Source organism: Lupinus angustifolius, chromosome LG14 (genome assembly GCF_001865875.1).
Source record: "Lupinus angustifolius cultivar Tanjil chromosome LG14, LupAngTanjil_v1.0, whole genome shotgun sequence".
In the NCBI taxonomy this organism is placed as follows: domain Eukaryota; kingdom Viridiplantae; phylum Streptophyta; class Magnoliopsida; order Fabales; family Fabaceae; genus Lupinus; species Lupinus angustifolius.
Genome location: NC_032022.1, coordinates 10,441,501 through 10,464,255, shown reverse-complemented (window position 1 = coordinate 10,464,255; position 22,755 = coordinate 10,441,501). Strand labels below are relative to the sequence as shown.

Genomic DNA, 22,755 nt, shown 5'->3' with positions numbered 1-22,755 from the left:
TTTTGTTTGTTTACCCATTTGACAAACACTATATAGTTTGTCTTTAACAAACTTCATTTTGGGTAAACCAACAACTAAGTCTTTCTTTATAAGTTTGTTCAAATGGTCCATGTGAATATGAGCAATTCTCATATGCCATAGCCATGCATCATGATTACCGTTTGCAACTAAACATGTTATTGGTAAAGATGAATTCATATCAATCATATATATATATATATATATTGTTTATTCTCTTACCAACTAGTTTAGAGTGTTGAGGATTCTTACTTTCTATGATGCACTTATCTAGGTAGAATGCCACATGGAAGCCTTTGTCACATCGTTGACTTATGCTAAGAAGGTTGTTCTTGAGTCCTTCAACAAATAACACACCTTCTATAGTAGTTGAGGGAGGCTTGCCAATTCTACCAACTCCAAGAATTATTCCTTTGTTATTATCACCATATGTGACATATCCTTTGTCCCTTGGAGTAAGGACAGAGAATTTTGATCTGTCGCCCGTCATGTGTTTTGAGCAGCTGCTATCCAAATACCATAGGTTGCAGGCGGCTCCCAAATTATCCTCTTCATCATCGGAATGATGAGATGCCATCAAGGAGAGGTGTGTTTGTTCCTCATTTTCTGGTTCAGAGGCGGAACTGGTATCGTTGTCTTCCCAAGCTATGTATGTTCTTCTGCCGGTCTTTATTTCATTCTTTCCCTTGAATGAATTCTTTTTCAAAATTGGACAATCCATCTTCATGTGACCAGCCTTGCCACATTCGAAGCATGTAAAAGTCTGATTTGAAGTAGAGGCATTGTTGTTCTTGGTGAACTTTCTTATTTGTCCAGTTCTACCACATTTATTCCTTTTGAGGAATTTGCTGAATTTCTTCACAAGAAGACTTATGTCTTCTATCTCTTCTTTATCGGATTCATCCTCCGATGACTCATATTTTTAAACTTTTGCTTTTAGAGAAATATTCTTCTTTTTCTTCTCTTGTTCTTCATGTTGATCCAATTGGCTGAGTTCTAACTCGTGTTCGTGCAATTTTCCAAATAACGCAGCCAAGTTATCATCCCAGCCAATTTTCCAATTGGTTGGGATGAAAACCTTGAGTTTCAAATATGAAAAACTGATGTAGCAACTCTCAGTAACTTATTACAGCAAGTGGGTAATCGATTACCCAAACGTGACATTTTGAAATATTACATTGAGTAATCGATTACTCAAACTCTCTATCCAACAGTGAATTTAAAATTCACTTAGAGTAATCGGTTACTCAAATTTGAGTAATTGGTTACTCCAGTTTAAATATTGTTAGATAACTGATTCTCACTCATGTAACATGTTACTCAAATTTTAGTAACCTGTTACACAGTATTTGGAAAAATGTTTTCATTTAAAACTTGAAGTGTTTCAATTTCTTTTAAAATATTTTGAGCATTACTACTTTAGTATATTAAAGAGTATATGATAGAAATACCTATTTAGACTTAGACTAATTATCTTGAAGCTTTAATCTTCTTGGTCTTCATAAGTAATCTTCCTTTTCTTCTTTTTAGTGATGTTGGTGTCTTCATCATTACCTTGCCAAAGTCAGGAGGAAAGATCTTCTTCACATTTCGATATATTGGAACCTCTACACAAAAGTTCACCAACAATCATCCTCTTGAATACTCAGTCAAACTGAACATTGGAGCTTCCTTGGAAAGCCTCAACCGCTACCACCATTGTCTACTCCAACAATCTTAGTTCAAAAGAACTATCATACTCCACCATAAGGAGTATACTCACAGCACGCACCCTGCATCAATGCTAACTAATGTCTGTGTCACATCCTTGCATCCAAGCCAATACCCATGTCACACCCCTGAATCTCTACTAATGCTCGTGTTACAACTTGCATCAAAGCCAATGACCATGTTACACCATACATCAAAGTCAGCCAGTGCCTCTGTGCTTTTGTGGATCTGCTAACAATTAACATTCTTCACTATGACATCTCAGACACGACATTCGGATATTCCACTTCTCATCTCAAATGATAATATTCTCTCAACATCTAGAGAGATATTGTCAACATCTTTCTCTGGGTCAAACTCAACACATGAGTCTATATCTCCACCTTGATCCTAACCCAATACATGAACTTATGGGGTTCTGGATCAACACATGCATCACCCACACCACACTTTCACCATGTTTCCTTCTCCTTCAACTCATCTACTCTATCTTTGTCATTACCTTCGACGCACCTTGTCTAGCCATCACGCCTTCACCCTCTTTAGTCATTATCTAACGTCTGGGTTAAGAGCTATCTACCAATTGGTTCTGATACCAATTGTTGGTACAACGGAAGCGATCATTGCGCATCATTGGCCACAAGCAATCAAATAAAGGCATAGAATAAATAGATGAGAATTAACAAGAGAATTTGTTAACGGGGTTTGACCAATCGTGTCTTCTGGTGCACATTACAACAAGAGACTTGGGTCCAATATATAACATTGATATTCTACTCTATTCTAATTCTAAGTAATGTGGCACTTCATATAATAACATATTTCAAACATGTGCAACAGTTTCAGTTTCTCATTTTATTGTCACTCCTCTTATCCTTTGTTTCATCCTAAAAGTAGCTGGGGATAGAAATAGGTTGAGCACTACAGTTTACCTAATTACTACTTCGTTCTGTGCAGTGTTTGTATGAGCCTGAAACTTTATTTGTCATGGGTATTATTCAGCCTGTATCTGGCTTCTTCATAAAAAAACATAGGTTGAGCATTACACTTTACCTAAATACTTTAGTATGCATAGTTAATAGTTAATAGTTAATTAGGCCTTTTTAAAAACTTCAGGACATATGCTATTAGTTTATTATTACAATATTCCTATCAATTTTCATGACATCTACTATTATTTTTCCAATCAGTCAAATTAATTGAATAATAGAGTTAAATAAATAATGGACTCTATCTATTAAATATTTTTTTTTTGAATTGATCATGATAAGTTCATTAAAAACATGATTATAATATACTTGAATGATATGGTTAAGATATCATTCAGATTATATATACAAATATTTTTATAAAAATGAGTTAAAATAATCCCTTAATTTTGTTTATATTTCTTACTTTTTAAAAAAAGAAGATAAACTAAACTCAAGTCTACCATATCAACATAATAACACCTTAAATAACAATTAATAAGATAAACATATGTTATAAATAAATTCAAGTAAATTGAAACTAATTTAATCTTAAATAAAATAATTGTATGATTTTAGATAATTAAAACTAAGGTAATATTTATCAATGACAAAATTTACTAGATTCATCTCTCAATCACAATTATTTTGTCTCCTATATATAAATATATGGTCAAGCCATTAATCTCTGTTTACTTATTTAATCCAGCTTCTTTCTTATGTAAATATAAGTTGAGTCCATGCTGTATTCGTCATTTTTTATTTAAAATTTATACATGTGAATATTTAATTTTATCCGACTTATGCAGAAAAATATCCAAAACAACGAAATTAAAATAAAATAAAATAAAATAAAATAAATAACATTTTTAGAAGATGTCCTGAAATTAAAAATTATCTTGAAATCATAACCAATGGTCATTTAACTACCAACTATTTTAAGTATACAGTTTCAAATTTTAATACTCAAATTAATTATCAGATTCTTTTTTATTCTTCAAAAATTAATAAAAGATGATGTTTAGTGTGAGTATTTAATTTTGTTACAATCTTATAAAAAGAAAAGGATTTCATAACGTGAAGAAATGTAGAACACTTAAAAAATGGGGAGATGGGAAAGTAATGGTGAAATAATTAGGAATGTTGAATGACTTACATAAAAAGGAAAAGAGAGTTTTTATAGAAAACGGATAGAGAAGAAAGAAGTACAGAGAAAACTAAAAAGTTTCATTTTTATTATATAAACATGCATAGCTAAAGGAATGGGGGAGGCAATTCAAAACATGAAGAACACCCTTTCTCTTTCTCTCCCATGCCTTTCTTTTCTTCTATCTATCTCGCATAAGACAAAATGTCTTCATCAACCTCATGATCTTGCACTCCTCACTTTCAACCTCACCCTCTCAACAAAACCTCCTTCACCCCATTCATCCACTCGTCCAAATGTAGTTACTTATAAGAGGAAGACAGATTATATTAAACTCATTGATCCCACTCACTATCCCATAAAACAAAACCATCTCACACACCCACACAATCAAACATACAAACCAACATACCCAGAGTTTTATAATTTTTTATCCGTGTTATAATAGAAGGAAGTCATGACGATCTCCACAACCTAACTCCCCCCAAACTCTCCTTCCATTCATCTTTCCTCTTTATCTCCAAATCTAACCTCTCATCGCTCCAAAACCACCCATCATCGTTACCTTCCGGGGTTGCCTCCGCCACCACCAAATCGACCTCCGTTGAGGTTGATGCGGTCACTAAAACTAGGCTGAAAGAGAACGGGTTCCATAGCACATAGAGAATCAAGTTGGTTTGCACTATTGGACCAACAACTTGTGGGTTCGATCAACTTGAGACACTTGTTTTTGAAGGCATGAACATGGTTGTAATCAATATGATCCATGGAACAAGGAAATAGCATAAGATGATGAGAGGATGTGTTTAACCAAGAGAAAGGTTATGTTGTAGCTATTTTGATGAGTACTAGAGGTAGTGAGAGTCATATGGGTGATATTGGCAGTGTTTTAGATGCAAAAAATGGTCGAAGAGGATTTTTCTTCAAATGAGGAGTGTAATTACATTGAGATATCAAAAGTGAATCGGCAGAGAAAATGGTAGGATTCTTAGGTCTGCGAATAATGGATAAGGCTTTGTCCATATATGCCATAGTTTCAATGTCACTGTTTGGAACAAGACCCTCTCCAAGTGTGATTAGCTTGAGGAGCATGGTGCTTCAATTAGAGTCAACTTGGAAAACATTGGTCAATCAACATGAAAGAAGGAAACTATGCAAACCTAGTGCAAACTTCATGAGCTTTGTTATACTTAACTCACGAAATATAGGCTAATATTGATCCAACACTCAAACACATGGGAACAAAGTTAATAATCAATTCACAAATTAAAGATAAGGACTTCCAGCATCAAGGAGAAGTTGGATCATGAAAGGCCTTTACTACTACAAGGTGGTCTAGGTACATGTTTATAACTTTAATTCATAGAGCAGTTCCAAATATTGATGCATATAAAGGTACCGTCATTTTATTTGTTTGTTAATTAAGTTGCTTATTATGTGTTTTACATAACAATAATTATAAAATGTTATATCACCTTATTTAAATGGAATTTTTATAGTAAGATTATGGTTCGAGTCGTCTCTAATTTCTCTGAAAATGAGAAGAAGGTCTACAACCAATAATGTCTTTAAGCTATTAGTTCTGCATAAAAATAATTCCAAAACTATTATATTACTTAATTTCAAAATTAAAAACAAATGATGTAATGTTATCTTATTAATCAATTGTCGAATTTTTATAGTAAGGTCATGGTTCGAATTGTCTCTAACTTCCCTTAAAATGAGAAGAAGGTCTACAACCAACATTGCCTCTAAATTATTAATTCCATATAAAAAATAATTTAAAACTATCATATGTGATTAAATATGGAATTTTTATAGTAAGGTCATGGTTCGAGTCGTCTCTAACTTATCTGAAAATGGGAAGAATGTCCATGACCAATACCGTCTCTAAGCTATTTGTTCTATTGAATTAAAATAATCATATACTATAAATATTTCAAAACCCATAAAATCAACTCTACCAAATCTATGAGTACCAAATCAACATTTTCAAATCAATAACAATCAACCAAATAGACCAATCAATTTTTGAATCAGAACTACGTAGTCTTAATTTCCCTATTACACCTAGGGATATGTAGAAGCAAGATAAACTCTTGTCAGACACAAATATAAAAATAAAATATTTTCCTTTAGAAATTAAATTATTATTAAATAATTTGTTTAAGGGTATAAAAATCCATGTTACTAGTGAGAGTACCATTTTAATATAGGCGGACAGGGTACTAATACCTTCCCCGATCCGTAATCGACTCTCGCGCTCAGAATCTCTGTTTAACGACCATATTATCCTAATTGGGCTAATTAGAGAGTTTTCTACGTTTTAACCACAAAAAACATAGTGGCGACTCCAAATCAATTGGAAGAGTTAGAAATCGAATTCGCCTTATCATAAGTCACAGAGTCAGTCTTCCAACCGAAAATCGAGTCACAACAATATCAATAACTTTAAGTGGCAATTTCAAATCATTTGTGAGAGGATAGAATTGAATTCTACATGTCCCTAAATGGTGTAATAATGTTCATCCAAAAATCACACAGAAATATGAAGATTTAATGGCTATAAAGAAGTGATATTTTTTCATGACATGACAAAGAATCATGCAAGAAGTAGAATTTTTACTTCAAAAACAATGATTGTTTGCCTAAATGTTGCTTTTAAATCCCTTTAAAAATGTTTTTGGTCCTTATTATATCAACAAAATTTTGAAATTTAGGGTATAGGAAAATAGCAAAATTATTTTTTGATTTCTACACTTTAAAGTACCTTGAGTAAAAGAAAAATGTCTGACATGTAAAGAAGAGTTAGCGAATTTTTTAATACAGTCCAATAATTATAATTTTTATGAAATTTCATAGGTTTTATTTATATAAATGACTCCAATTAACCTTCAGCTATTATATTCCATATTGTAAACTATATTTAATAAATCAATAGAAATAGTTATTCTTTGTTTATTTCTAATATTACTCCCCTTCTTTGTATACAAGCAAAAAAATGTTTATGCACATTATTGATATCAGAATTACCCTCTTACTCATTATTGATATTTAACATACCCCGTCTTTAAGAAAATATTTTAATTACTAACTTACTCATTATTGATATTTAACATGCAAAAATTCCATGGCAAAGTTGCTTGGAAAGTGAGAGGTTTGCACATTAAAAAAAGAAAAATATTGTTGTGGATGTTTGAAATATGTTATTATATGAAGTCTTATATTGCCTAGCATTAGAATATAGTATAATATCAATGTTATATATTGGACTTAGGTCCCTTGTTGTAATGTGCACTAGATATAAGTACCAGATAGAAACACTCCATGGGCAGGTGGGCTCATGGATGTGCTAGGGTTTGTAATATTTATTCTCTAATAATATCTTGGTAGCCGCTCAGCGCTCCCGGGGATGTAGGCACAATTGGCCGAACCCCTTTACCAAATTCTATTGTTTCTTCTCTTCTATTTATTATATGCACATTATTTGATTGCTTGTGGTCAACGTTGCGCAACGATCACTTCCGCTGCACCAACACTTGGCATCAGAGCCAATTGGTAGATGGCTCTTAACTCAGACGTCAGATAATGGCTAAAGATGGTGAAGGTGTGATTGCTAGACAAGGTGCGTCAAAGGTAATGGCAAAGATAGAGTAGATGAGTTGAAGGAGAAAGAAACATGGCGGAACTGTGGTGTGGGAGATATATGTGTTGATCCATAACCCATAAGTTCATGTATTGGGTTAGGATCAAGGTGGAGATACGAACTCATGTATTGAGTTTGACCCAGAGACAGATGCTGACAATATCTCTCTAGATGTTGAGAGAATGTTCTCATTTGAGATGAGAAGTGGAATATCCTAATGGCGTGTCTGAGACGTCATAGTGAAGGATGTTAATTATTAGTATATCCACAAAAGCACAGAGGCGCTGACTAACTTTGATGTAGGATGTAACATGGATATTGACTTTGATACAAGTTGTAACACGAGCATTAGTAGAGATGCAGGGGTGTGACATAGACATTGTCTTGAATGCAAGGATGTGACACAAACATTAGTTAGTATTGACGAAGGTGTATTGTGGGTATACTTCTTATGGTGGATTATGATAGTTCTTTTGAACAAGGATTGTCAGAGTAGACAATGGCGGTAGCGGTTGAGGCTTTCAAAGGAAGCTCCAAGGTTCAGTTTGAATGAGTATTGAAGAAGATGATTGTTGGTGAACTTTTGTATAGAGATTCCAATATATCGAAAAACTTCCTAGCAATAGGTGGCTAGGCGGTATGTTCCATTTGATGGCAGTACGAGAAACTGCATTACAAGTTTGAAGAGTTAGGCTCTTGGTAAGATTTTTGTGTAGATTTCATATTGAGCGACATATTCGTCTATTTCAATCAAGGTGGAGATTGTTGTGGATGTTTGAAATATCTTATTATATAAAGTCTCACATTGCCTAGCATTAGATTAGAGTAGAATATCAATATTATATTGGACTTAGGTCCCTTGTTGTAATGTGCACCAGATATAAGCACCAAACAGAAACACCTCATGGGCAGGTGGGCTCATGAGTGTGCTGGGATTTGTAATCTTTATTCTCTAATAATATTTTGGTAGCTGCTCAGCGCTCTCGGGGAGGTATGAACAATTGGTCGAACCCACGTTACCAAATTCTCTTGTTTCTTCTCTTCTATTTATTCTGTGCATATTTTAATTGATTACTTGTAGCCAACGCTGCGCAATGATTGCTCCCGCTGCACCAACAAGTAGTATCAGAGCCGATGGTTCGACGGCTCAACGGAGTATTGAAGCGATAAATGGTCGGTAGATCCATGTGGGATCCTTGTATCGAAAGTCTTCCTGATGAGAGGTCAATGTGGCGTGTTCCATTGATGAAAGGATAAGCCAACAACGGTGCAAGTGGGTAGAGAGTTGAGCTCTAGTGTATCCAATACTCGAATGAGAATTCACACTTGAGGGGGGAGATGTTGGGTATTCCAAGTGTGAATAAAGAAGTCCCACATTGGGCAAAAATGAGTGACTTAAAGAGCATATAAGTGGATGGACTCATAAAGTTAATGTCTTAAGGTTTTGGGTCAAGATGTGGTGTCAAGCCCACTTATATGCTCCTTTCACTTAGCTCATGGAGGAATATTATAACCCATGGACGAAGATCTCCTAACAAATATATAAGAGGGTAGTTTTCACACGATATTATGTGGCCCTTATATTTGATCTCATTTTTTCTTAACAACTTCAAACACATGTAGTATGATATTATAATTCTTAGTTTCTTACTCTCATAAAACATCAAAATGTAGAGAGAGTTTTCAATAAGGTAAATTGTAACCCCAAAAAGTAAATGTTACACAGAAGAATGTAAAGCTTTCAATTTGGATATATGATTGGATATTGATAACTTACCGTCATCAACATTAAAATTCTAATTTCAATTTTAAATGTTAGATTTGTTGACATTAGATTAAATATAGATAATGGTTAGAATATTCTAGCATTCAATAATAATATTCAAAAATTTCAGAATTTAAAAGACCATAGAAAGGAAATAGAATTAAGAGTAAATTACATTGACACCCCCTGAGTTTTAGTGAAATTACACAAACCACCCCTCACTTTTCTACCCATACACAAACCTCCCATAGTTTTTATAGTTTCATTACACTGACTACCCCTGCATAAGAAATAAGTGTAATCTTTTAAACAAAAATGTGATAAATGCAATTAAGTTAAACAAAACATAATATATTGTGTAGACAAGTCTAAATAATATACAAATCAATGTATCTTTATTATTTTTGGTTACAAAATGCATCAACAATTCTAAAGAAATATTGTTTAAATCGCTCTTGTAATATAGTGTAACGAACCAAAAATAATAAAGATACATTAATTTTTATATTATTTAGACTTGTCTACACAATATATCATGTTTTGTTTATCTTAATTGCATTTATCACATTTTTTGTTTAAAAGATTACACTTATTTCTTATGCAGGGGTGGTCAGTGTAATGAAAGTATAAAAACTAGGGGATGTTTATGTACGAGTAGAAAAGTGAGGGGTGGTTTGTGTAATTTCACTAAAATTCAGGAAGTGTCAGTGTAATTTACTCTAAAATTAATAAGAAAAAACATACTTACAACCTAAATAATAGTACTCTATAAATGAGTGATTCTAAATCATCAAAATATTTCACCTTATAATTATTCTAATCCTAATACTAAATAGACAAGGAAATAAAATAGATGAATTAATTTTTATATTTAATACCCATACTATTTGATATTAAAAAGACTAATCGACTAAACATTTACGATAATACATCATTATTATATGAAAATATTATCACGCATGGGATAGGAGATTGGATTGTGTTTATACTTTACATGGTGTGGTGTTGGAAATTAAATATATTATTATTATATGCATAATTTGAAGAAGGTGATTAAAGGCCTGGATAAACTGAAGAATGGTAGATGTCTTAAAAAGATGGTAACCATAAAAGAAAGATAAGCAAAGAAGGAAGAAGAATAAGATGAGAAACTTATACCTTTGTGATTTGAAAACAAGAATGGAAGAGATGAAGATGCAAAACTGAATATACCTCTTATTTTTCTTATTGATTGAATGAATTACAAATGAAATAGAAGGAGACAGGAATAAGTCATATCAAAAACTAACTAAAATAACAAACTTACTAAAAAGGAAAAAATAGAAAAATGGTTTAACCGTAAAAACAGAAAAAGAATACTAAAAATGGAAAGACCGTAAAAGAACCAAGATCAGTTTTCTTCTTCTTTGATGGAGTGATTGGAGGGTAATTTTGACATGCCTCCATAAGCTGGAATGACTATATTATGCATTCCAAGCTTGAGAACCATATAAAAGCAGAGTAGTTAGCAGAGCCTTTGTGAGACAATCAGCAACTTGATTGGATGAAGAAAATGGCAAAAGATGTATTATCCCTTCTTGAACTTTCTCACGTATGGTATGACAATCAATCTCTATATGTTTTGTCCTCTCATGGAAGACATGGTTAGTTGCTATGTAAAGAGCAGATTGATTGTCACAATACATCATGATGGGAACAACTTGAGTTACTTGAAGTTCAGGAAGGAGATAGCTCAACCATTTGGCTTCACAACCAGCCAAGGCTAAAGCGCGATATTCTGCTTTTGTTGAGGACCTTGAGACTGTTTTTTGTCTCTTACTCTTCCATGAAATGAGGGGGTTACCAATGAAAAACATAAACCAGTAATGGATCTTCTAGTATCCAAGTCTGAGCCCCAATCAAAATCAAAATCACTAAACCCTTTTACCTTGGTGTTGTTCTGTGACGGATAAAACAAACCTTTTCCTGGCTCATTCTTGAGATATTTGACTATTCTCAAAGCAACTTGATAATGAAGATTAGTAGGATTTGCAAGAAATTGACTTAAATGACTTACTGAATAGACAATGTCGGGTCTTGTATGGGTGAGGTGAATTAATCTTCCAACAATTCTACTGTACTTGGAAGGACCTTTGAACACAGTTCCACATTTTTCATATAATTTGGCATTTGAATCCATGGGGTTTGAATAGGGTTTAGCTCCCAGAAATATAGTGTCCTTGATGAGATTTAGAGCATATTTTCTTTGGCAGATGTTGATTCCTTGAGCAGCTCTGGCCACTTCCATACCAAGAAAGTACCTTAATTCTCCCAAGTCCTTGATGTTGAATTCCTTATCTAAGAGAGATTTGAGGCAATTGATTCCTTTCATGCTATTACCTACAACAAGCAGATCATCTACATACACCAAAGCTGCAGTAAAATTGTTAATGTTAGATTTAGTAAACAAAGAATAGTCAGCTCTAGATTGAAGATACCCATGTTGAGTTAGAAAAGAAGTGAGTTTGGCATTCCATTGCTTGCTGGCTTGCTTCAATCCATATAGGGATTTCTATTATTTGCAAACTAGACCAAAATTGTTCATGTGTAGTCCTAAGGGGAGTTTCTTATAAACATCTTCAAGAAGATCTCCATGTAGGGAAGCAATATTCATATCCATTTGGTGGATGTGCCATTTATTTATGGAGGCAAGGGCTATAAGTGTTCTAATAGTAGTCATTTTGACCATAGGGTTAAAGGTTTCAAAGTAGTCTAATCCAACAGTTTGGGTATACCCCTTTGCCACTAATCTAGCGTTGTATCTATCTATGGTTCCATCAGTGTTGTGCTTGATTTTGAATATTCATTTGCAGCCAATGGCTCTTTTATCCTTAGGTAAATGAGTGAGGATCCAGGTATTGTTGTCATGAAGAGCCTTTAATTTTGTTTCTATAGCAGATTTCCAAAAATTGTATTGTATGGCTTCTTCATAAGAATAAGGTTCATTATGAGTATTGATGTTAAGGATAAAGTGCTTATGTTTGGCAGAGAGTTTCTCATAAGACATGTAATCAGATATAGGGTATTTGAAGGTAAGCTTGGTTGAGGATGAAGGAGTCGGGGACAAAAGGCACTGATAGTCTTGTAAATGAGTGGGAGCACTTCTAATTCTTGTAGATTTTCTAAGGTTTAATGTAGAATCATTGTTGGGCACAATTTCATGAGTTTACCTAGATTCAGTGCTAGTAGGATCTACTTGAGTCTGCTCTGTACTAGTAGGTTCTATTTGAATTTGTTCAATACTAATCCTATTCTGATTATTAGAACAAACATAATAGTCAAGAAAATGATTAGTCTTATTGTAAAATGAAGTAGGTAAAGACAAATTATCAGGATTGTTATCAACATTTTTATCAATACAAAAGGGACAGGAATGCTCACAAAAGAACACATTCCTTGATATAAAGATTTCTCTAGATTTCGGATCGTAAACAATATAACCTTTTGTTCCAGTTTTGGACCCAAGGAACACACATTTTCTAGATCTTGAGTCAAGTTTCTTCCTATGTCCAGCAAGGATAGAAACAAAACATAAGCAACCAAACACTTTAAGCATTACAAAATTAGGATCATGCTTGAATAAGACTTGATAAGGGGATTTTGAAGATAAAAGAGCACTAGGAAATCTATTGGTGAGAAATACAGCATGAATAACAACAAAGTTCCAAAATCATTTAGGTAAAGAAGACTGAAAAAGTAGGGATCTTGCCACACCTAAAATGTGTTGGTGTTTTCTCTCAACTACCTCATTTTGTTGAGGAGTTTCAACACATGTGGTTTGGTGTATAATTCCCTTAGAAGAATAAAAATTAGGCAATTTGAATTCAAGACCATTATCTATTCTTATGCATTTTACTTTGGTTCCAAATTAAGTTTCAATAAAAGTCACAAAATTCATTACCAGGACAGAAGATTCAGATTTCAATTTTATCAAGTAGATCCATGTGTGCCTAGACTTATTATCAACTATGGTTAGGAAATATCTATGTCTAAATATAGATGGAATGGAGAGAGGACCTCATATGTCAATATGAATGATATAAAAAACATGCATAGATTCAGAAGTACTTAAAGGGAAGGATAATCTCTTCTGTTTAGCATAGAAACAAACATCACATCGATCTATATTAGCATTGGCATGAATAAAGGGAAATTGTTTGTTCAAATCAGTAAGCTTGGCATGAGATAAATGGGCAAGTCTTTTATGCCATACATCATTGTTACAGGTATTAAAGTGATTTATACAAGAAGGTGTATTAATGATCAAAGAATTACTACTAATAGTATATAATCATTTCCTAATGTCGGCTACACCAATCATCTTGGATGTACTCTGCTCCTGAATCAAACATTTCATTCTCGAAAAGATTAGCTTACAATCAAGAGCAGATGTTAGCTTTGAAATAGAAATAATGTTGAATTTGAAACTAGGTATATACAATACATTTGAGAGATAAAGGTGATTGGAAAATAACACTGTACCAGATATTGAAGTTAGAACTTTACTTCCATCAGGTAGTCTAACATGAATAGAGGGAATTTTTTTAAAAGATTAGAATTCAAATATTGTGTAGCGCACATGATCAGTGGCACCAGTATCAAGAATCCAATCTTTTTGTTTAGAAAATTGAAAAGAACTATTAAATTCACCTGAAGAATCTGAAGTGATTTGGTTAGTAATGTGCAAAGGTTGGGAATTGTTCTATTTCATCAGAGTTAAGATAGCTTGTTGTTGATCCAAATAGAAAGGCATTTTGTTTGAATCCTTGGTCTACTCAGCCATAGATTGATCATCATCATCTTTACCCTCTATACTTGAGATGGTGTTGACATTGTTGTTGCTCTTGAAACTTGGCGGATAGCCATGTTTCTTGTAGCATACATTAACAATGTGTTGTGTCCTATTGCAGAAGGTGCATATTCTATTGTTGCTTCCTCTACCAAATGAGGTTCTTCCCTTACCAAGATTGGGGCCACCTCTGACTCCTCTTCCTCTGGTTCCATTATTTCTTCCTTTTGAATAAGACGCTTCTGTGTTACTGGCAAGAACTTTGGAATCCTCATATGGTATATTAATTTGCCTTTCCTGCTACATTAATAAGGAGTATGCTTTGTGTATGCTAGGTAGGGTCTCCATGAGTATGATTTGGGATCTCACCGCTGCATATTGCTCGTTGAGCCCCTTTAGGAAGCTAATTACATAATCATTTTCCCTATAGAATCTTATAATGGGTATTCGGGTGTAGTGACATTTAAACTCACATAGACAGAGGGAATAGGTCTAAACTTGTCTAATTCTTGCCATAATCTTTTTAATTGTGTGTAGTATGCATCAATATAAAGGTTACCTTGTCTTTTTGTATAAAGTTCCTCTTGAAGTTCACATATGCGGAAGACATCTCCTTGATAGTACCTCTCATTGAGATCATTCTAAACCTCATAACCAGTTTCTAACTATAACACACTCTAGGCAATGGAAGGGTCCAAGGTCTGATTGATCCATGACAGAACCAATGTGTTGCTTTTGTCCCAAGCTGGAAAAATGGTTTGATCGGGTGTAGGTTTAGGCAGAGAACCATCAATGAATTCTAGCTTATTTTGGTTTTCAGGGCATAGACATGTTCTTGGACCAAGAATGGTAGTTCCCTTCAGTTAAAGGGACAGATAGTAACATTGCTCCATGGTTTTCATTTGGGTGAACGAAGTATGGACTGAATTGATCACTAAGAGGGTTTGTAGCCTTAGATGTCTTAAAAAGACGGTAACCATAAAATAAAGATAAGCAAAGAAGGAAGAAGAATAAGATGAGAAACTTATACCTTTGTGATTTGAAAACAAGAATGGAAGAGATGAAGATGCTAAACTGAATATACCTCTTATTTTTCTTATTGATTGAATGAATTACAAATGAAATAGAAGGAGATAGGAATAAGTCATATCAAAAACTAACTAAAATAACAAACTTACTAAAAAGGAAAAAATATAAAAATGGTTTAACCGTAAAAACAGAAAAAGAATACTAAAAATGGAAAGACCGTAAAAGAACCAAGATCAGTTTTCTTCTTCTTTGATGGAGTGATTGGAGGGTAATTTTGACAAGATCGGCAAAACTTGATCATGATTTATTGAATGAAATAGTCGTGAAGCTTAATTACTATTATGATGATTATATTCGAATTTGTGGTGTATGTAGAGAATGGAAGATGGCATTACCCAAGGTTCCATGTCTGGTGCTCCCTTTCAATGAGGACAGCAGTCTTGAGACTTACCTTACACATAGGAAGATCTATCACATATGATTGTCTGATGAGTTGTGTGGCACCAAAATACGTAGCTCTTCCCATGGATGGTTAATCTGTATGGGTATGGATGATACAATGCGAATCATAAATCCACTTAATCCTAAGTTACACTTCTTCCTTCCTCCTCTCTCTACTCTTGGAAATGTGGTTAGCTATCACCCCAATGAGCTAAACAAGGAATATTTGATGAAAGACTTTGGTGATAATAATATTTTTCATGTGGGAAGAATTCAAATGCAAAAGTGTCTCCAAATTCAAAAGGTTATACTATATTCTCCCCTTAACGATATCAACTAAGATTTCATGGCCATTGTTATATTTTTGACTTGTAGTAGATTGGCTTTTTGTAGATGAGATTACACTAAGTGGATTGACATTCCAAAATCGGGGGAAGCTGAATATATCTATGATTACAAAAATACTATATTTCATGAAGGAAAAATTTATGCAATTGATTTCAAGGGTCAATTATTTTAATATCACATCAAAAATGGAGGAATAACAATTGCATGGATTAAGAAAGTTCCACCGCCTCCCCATTTTAACTCATGTGCTAATCCTAATTACAATCAAGCCTATTTGATAGGGTATCCTGAAGGTGGCCTAGTAATGGTTGCTAGGAATTTCAACTATTATATGGCTAAAGAACATGCACCAGAATGTTATAATTCCACCACATTTGATATCTATAGAATGAGCAATGTTAATATGAAACAATAGTCAAGAGTTTTTAAGTTGGAGAATGGTGCAATATTCATTGGATTTAATTCATCTACTTGGATGACCAATCACACTCTTCCACATGGTCAAAGAAATAAAATTTATTATACTGATAAGAATTTGGAATATCATTATATGAAACTAATGGGTGGTCATGCCATAGGTATATTGAACTTGGAGGAAAGTACTATATATCAATTTTTTCTAAACTCATACTTTGCCCTCCCCCAATTTGGTGGATGTAATAAGACTAGGGTAGTTTATTTCTTAGTTACAATATTTCACAAGAATCTTATTCATAAATAACGATGTTATTTACTTATTATCTATCAAATTTGAATTAAATTTTATACTTATAAACTCCGTATATTCTTTATCTGGTTTTTTTTTTACATATATAATATATTTTCTGATTGTTGAAGTTGCAATTGAAGTTGTAGAATGCTCCACAGTGTTTGCAACTCTTTGCAACTGATAGTCTGATACTACTAATAGACAATATGTTATTATTAGATCCTTAATGAGCCTCCTTAACACTTACAGCCCAAATGTACTGCTATACCTACTTTGCAAGGCTTTTGTGCTATTCTATTTTGGGTTTCATCATGCATCACATCTTCACAATACAACTTCAATATAGAAAACCCAATGTTTTTTGGGCCTTCACTAGTCAATTATGCATAGTAATCAATGAAACAATAAAGAAAAACCAATGCCCTTAGGCACCTTCTCTAAGAACTCTTGTGCATAATAATCAGCTGCTATGAACCAAATTAAAAATTTCATATCAATTTGAGTGTTGAGCAAATCTCTTTGATTTAAATATTAAATCTTTAGAGATTTTATCATCAAGTAAATTAAGGTTACAATCTCATCAAATCAAGTAAATTTGATTATGTCACTTTTTTTTAGAAAAAAGTAGAATAATTTTTATTTTTAGTTTTTTATACATCAATAAATAATTTTTTTCTAGTAGTCCTTCAATATTTCATAAAAGACATATCAAGGAAATAATACGATCGAGTATTGTGCATCTTTTGTGATTTTTAAAGATTGTTTTGTCTAATCCTAAGATTATCTGAAATCGCTAAAAATGGGATTTCAATTAATTTTTATTTGGAGCCAAATAATTATTTTTTACTTATTTGGGAGTGTTACAATAATTTCTGGACTTTAGAAAAATATTAATCACAAAAAAATACTTTTTATGTATTGGAATCCAAAAAACATTTAATTCAAGTTTTATATATTTTAAATAAATTCGAATGGAATTTTTGTTAATAAAGGTGAGAGTTTGAGATTTGATGCATAATTATAAATTGCATTTTTTTTATTTTTGAAACATGTGTTCAATTATATGTTTCTTCCTCCTCTTTATTTTATTGTATATTCAATGTTTGTTAATCATTTTCGATTACTTTTAATTTAAAGATACAACAGTGGAGTGTTAAATAAATTTGTTTTGTTTTTTCTACTATTTACCAAAAAAGATTCTTATTAGTTCTCCTATTTACCAAAAAAGTATTCTTATTAGTTTCTTCCGGTCAATTCTCATGACATCTACTATTATATTTTGAATCGATCAAATAAATTGAATAGTTGAGTTATAAACAAAAAATAATTAAATAATAAACCATATTGTTAAATATTATTTTCATGAATTGATCATACCTTCATTAAAAAATACGACTATAGTATTTAATGATAAGGTTAAGATATAATTCAGATTATATAAAAATCTTTTTATAAAATGAGTAAAAATCATCCCTTAAATGTCTATACTTCATACTTTTGTAAAAAAAGATTAACTAACCTCAAATCTACCGGATAGACATTGAAAATAATAATTGAAGCATACACATATATTATAAATAAATTCAAACTCATTAGTCTTAAATAAAATAATTGTATTATTCTAGATAATTAAAGCATAGGGTCCGTCTATGACGAGTTCGGATTTAAAAATTGGATACAATTAATATTTAAGATCATATAGGGAATAAGTATGATCAATCTAGACCTCTTTCATGGTTACTTATTTGTCAAGATTTATATCTGTCTCTATTCAATTGTATATAAATTAATAATATCTCTTTGATAAAAACTATTATATACATATATATATATATATATATATATATTATATGACGAGAGATATGGTTACATCCAAGTTTAGTTACACTAGTTAAATTCAATCTCAATGATTCATTTTCTTAAATCTAACGAACCAAATTGGTAAGTGCAATAAATGATGAGGGAGAAAAAAATCTTAAATAACTTATTGCACTAACTCATGTGTTAGATTTAAGAAAATAAATGACTGGGATTAAGTGTAAATGAAACTAAGGTGTAAACGAATCCCTCTTTTGTATGAGGAGTGATCGGTTTACACCCCATTTGAGTTACACCAATTACACTAAATCTTATCCCTCTAATTTTTTTAAATCCACGGTCTATAGTATAACTTAAAAACCATCAATACATCTCTCATCACCCTTTCATTTACCCACTTTTATTTTTTATCTCCTAATCCTATTTTCTCTACCACTCTCACCACGATGAAAAATAAATACAACCTATCATTCCCAAACTTTCTATGCCTCCATTGTCAAACCTTGTTGCAGCTCATATGCTAAACCATCACGCTCATATGCACAAAGAGTACCAGCTAATAACCTCAATTGACCCGACCCTACCATTGCTCGTTATTCAATTAGTTTTTTTTTTTGGAATAAGGGTATTTCTATTTTGCTGTTAAGGTTGATGTGCTTCATATTTTATTTTTCATTTTTCATCACAAGTAGCTGTAATTATTATGCAAGAAATAATGTTGGGTCTCTGCATTTTAAGAAGTGATGGAAGCCATATGAAGCACAAATTCCCAAATTGCTAAATTCAACCTATCATTCCCAACAAATTTATATTCCTCCATTGTCAAACCTAAAACAATCTATCATTCCAAATCCAACTCATCCCTCCATTAGTAGTGCAGGTTGAGTAGCATTCCCAAATCCACTGTTCTTTATTCTAAATTGGAGAAGACTTACTCATGTCATTATCCTCATCGTGAAAATGAATATGGAGAGTGACCACATTTCAGATAATAGTCAGGTAACTCATTCTCACTTACCTAATATGATACAATCTTCTAATATTGGGGAACTCAATGTTAACCCTCATATTGGAATGGAATTTGATTCTCTACAACAAGTTGAAGAATTTTATATCACATTTGCTAAAACAAAAGGGTTTGGATTCGTACTCGTTCTAGAAAAGATAATTATTGTATTTTTGTGTGTGTTCTAGAAGGTGAACATAAGGTGAAGAATGAAAAAAATGAAGATGATATGGTGATAGTTAAGAAAAAGTGTTCAACTATACGTATGGGATGTAAAGCTTCACTCTTTGTGTCAAAGGATAAGAAACGAGGCATATGGGCTATAAAATATTTTAATAATAACCATAATCATGTTATGGATAGTCCCAGGAGTGTGTCTTACTTGAAGTGTCATAGAAAAATGAATGTTGCTACAAGAAATCTTGTTGAAAAGTTTAGTGAAAAAGGTTTGCCTACAGGAAAGGTTGGTGCAATGTTTAATGATAGTGATTTAGCTTTTTTCAATAGAGATTGTTGGAATCATATGAGAAATTTTCGAATGAAAAATCTGGAAGTTGGAGATGCACATGCTGTTTACAATTATTGCAGGTAAAAACATGCCCAAGATTCTGATTTTTTCTATCAAATACAATTTTATGATGATGGTAGAATGGTAAACTTTTTCTAGGTGGATGCTAGATCAAGATTAGCTTATCAAAAAATTGGGGATGTTATTACGTTTGATACCACTTACAAAACTAACAAATATAGCATGCCATTTGCCTCATTTACTGGATTGAACCACCATCTCCAATCAATTTTATTTGGTTGTGCATTATCACAGGATGAATCTGAGATCTCTTTTATATGGTTATTTGAAACATGGCTTAAAGCACTGAATGGAAAGAAGCCAATGTCTATAATAACTGATCAAGATATAGCCATTGGAGGTGATGTGGCTAAGGTATTTCCAGAAGCTCCTCATCGTCTATTGTAACACCGCGAATTTTACGAGTTTGAATTATAAGATTTTACTAATATTTTCAATAATTATATATTCGAAAATGAATTTCTGCGAATTATCGGTAAGGAATTAGACGAAACTCTAGTTGAGTTTTATTCTTGAAATTTTATTTCCGATTTTGTGGTAAATTTTGGAGACAGTCGGTTCTGGACCACTGTCGGGACCGAATCCGCCCGGTACGGCTCAAAAAGCGTTTTTTTGAGTTCTGTAACTCGGAATCGAATTCCGATCACGCTGTTGGCTTCGTAATTTAATTTCGAGTCAAAATAGACCATGACTACACTCATACCTATTTTCTAAATAGTTTTCACTCGGAATGCCGAAATCCGAAATTCTAATCGGATATTAGAATCGGGCGATTTAAAATACCCGATCGAGTATTGGCCGATAATACTCGGGAATTTTTATCACACTATCACACGTGTCCGCAAGGTGATCATTACACATTGGGATGAGAGATTTGACTTCCATAAAGCAAATCTCCCATCACTTTCTCAAATATCTCATGATATCATTAGCCACCCTATGAGATTTGTCCTTATTGCCTAGGGAAAATCTGATTTCCCTCTTTCCTTAAACTCTCACACTTCACACTCCACTCTCACACTCTCTCATTTGCAAAATTTCAAGAGAAGGTAAAAATCCTCTCTCCATTTTTCTCTCATTTTGCTCATGTCTTCTTCCATCTTCAATCCTTGATCTCTCAACATTCAACCAATGGATGTTGATGAGATTTAAGTATGTTGTTCATGAGTATGTCAAGAACATATTCAACCGTTGAAACTTTATAAAACGCTTTCTAACTCATTTTCTCTTCAAAACCGAAAATGATGTGGTTCTTGAACTCATGAAAATATCTTGTTGAAAACATGAACAACTTGTGTTCATAGAGTTGTTATAATGTTGTATTACATACTTTTGTTGTTTTAGCCAAAGGGGATGATGATAAAATCAAAGGAACCTTTAGGAAATGTTTTGTAAAAATGAGAATGTATGTATTTCTATTTGTTTTTAGCCTTAAACCATGGCTTGAATCAAGTTGGAAAAATAGAAATCTTTGTTAAAAATGATGTTGAGGTTTATGAGTACATGAAGGTCTCATGAAACTCTTAAATGATACTTTGTATAACTTACTTTAAAGTGGTAAGATTATCAAAGAATGTTTTAAATCGGAATATGGAGTTTTAAGTATTTTGGTAACGATTTTAGAAATATCGGAAACTAACGAGTTTTATTATGGTAGTTACGAAGATTTGTGTGGTAGTTATGAAGATTTTGGTATTCGAACCTTGAAACCAAACCAACCATAGTTGACAAGTAAAAGCACGTTTCATTAAGGTGAGAGATAACACATCATGACATAGTGGTGTCCGAGTATGACACACGGATCTCCTAAACCATCTCAAAGGTTTTGGAGTTAACTTGGGTTTAAGAAACCCAAGATTTTTATGTTTGAATGCTTTTGAATATATATGATTGTTGATGAAATGTGTTTAATATTATATATGAATGTTGTTAGAAAATTTTCTGAGTGCAGGTGGTTGAAAAACCATGTTTGAATGTGTCTTGATTGTTGAAAATAACAAAAATTAGCATTCTGTCCAAATTCCAGTAGTCTGGGCGAACCAGGAGTCATCAGGGCGAGCTCGCGTCGTCGGGGCGAGCCCGAGCGACCAAGGCGTCGTCGGGGCAAGCCCAGGCGGCCGAGGCGAAAAAAAATATATATTTCTAGAATTTCGCCTGGGAGAACGAGGCATCGCCGGGGCGAGCCCGGGCGACCGAAAGTCCGCTCGGGCGAGCAAAAACCCGAATGGGCGGAAAAAAAAAATTCCAGGATTTTCGCCTGGTCGAACGAGGCATCGCCGGGGCGACCGAAAGTCCGCCCGGGCAAGCAAAAACTCGATTGGGCGAAAAAAAATAAAATAAAATAAAATAAAAAAATTCCAGAACTTAAGGAGTTTCTAAAACTCTCTTGCTTAGGCGATAATACCTTCGCCTAGGCGAGGAAAGCTCTAGTTGATTTAGGATTTAAAGATGAATTGTCGCTTGGGCGACTTGTCCTCGCTTGAGCGAGAGATGCCCAGTTTTAAAATGGTATTGTTGATTGAATTTTCGCTTGAGCGAAATAGTATGTGTATGTGATATAAAAACTATTTTGGTATAACACCGTAATTGGAAATAAAAAGCAAAGTATCCAAGGTGTTGGAATTAAATAGTCAAACTCTGTAATTAATTTTAAAGAAAGTATTCCGAGAAGGATGTATGATTTAGGGCGATGCCCATAAAAGGATATGTGATACCACGGAGCGAGATCGTCTG

The 22,755-nt window shown here is 33.1% G+C and overlaps 1 protein-coding gene across 1 annotated transcript; it reads right to left on the bottom strand.

Annotated features, from left to right (window-relative positions):
• LOC109326375 (uncharacterized mitochondrial protein AtMg00810-like) lies at window positions 11,017-19,014 on the bottom strand. Its single transcript, XM_019559064.1, has 2 exons — window positions 18,930-19,014; window positions 11,017-11,666 (listed from the first exon to the last, which is right to left on the bottom strand). The coding sequence occupies exons 1-2, from the start codon at window positions 19,012-19,014 to the stop codon at window positions 11,017-11,019; spliced, it is 735 nt and encodes a 244-aa protein (XP_019414609.1).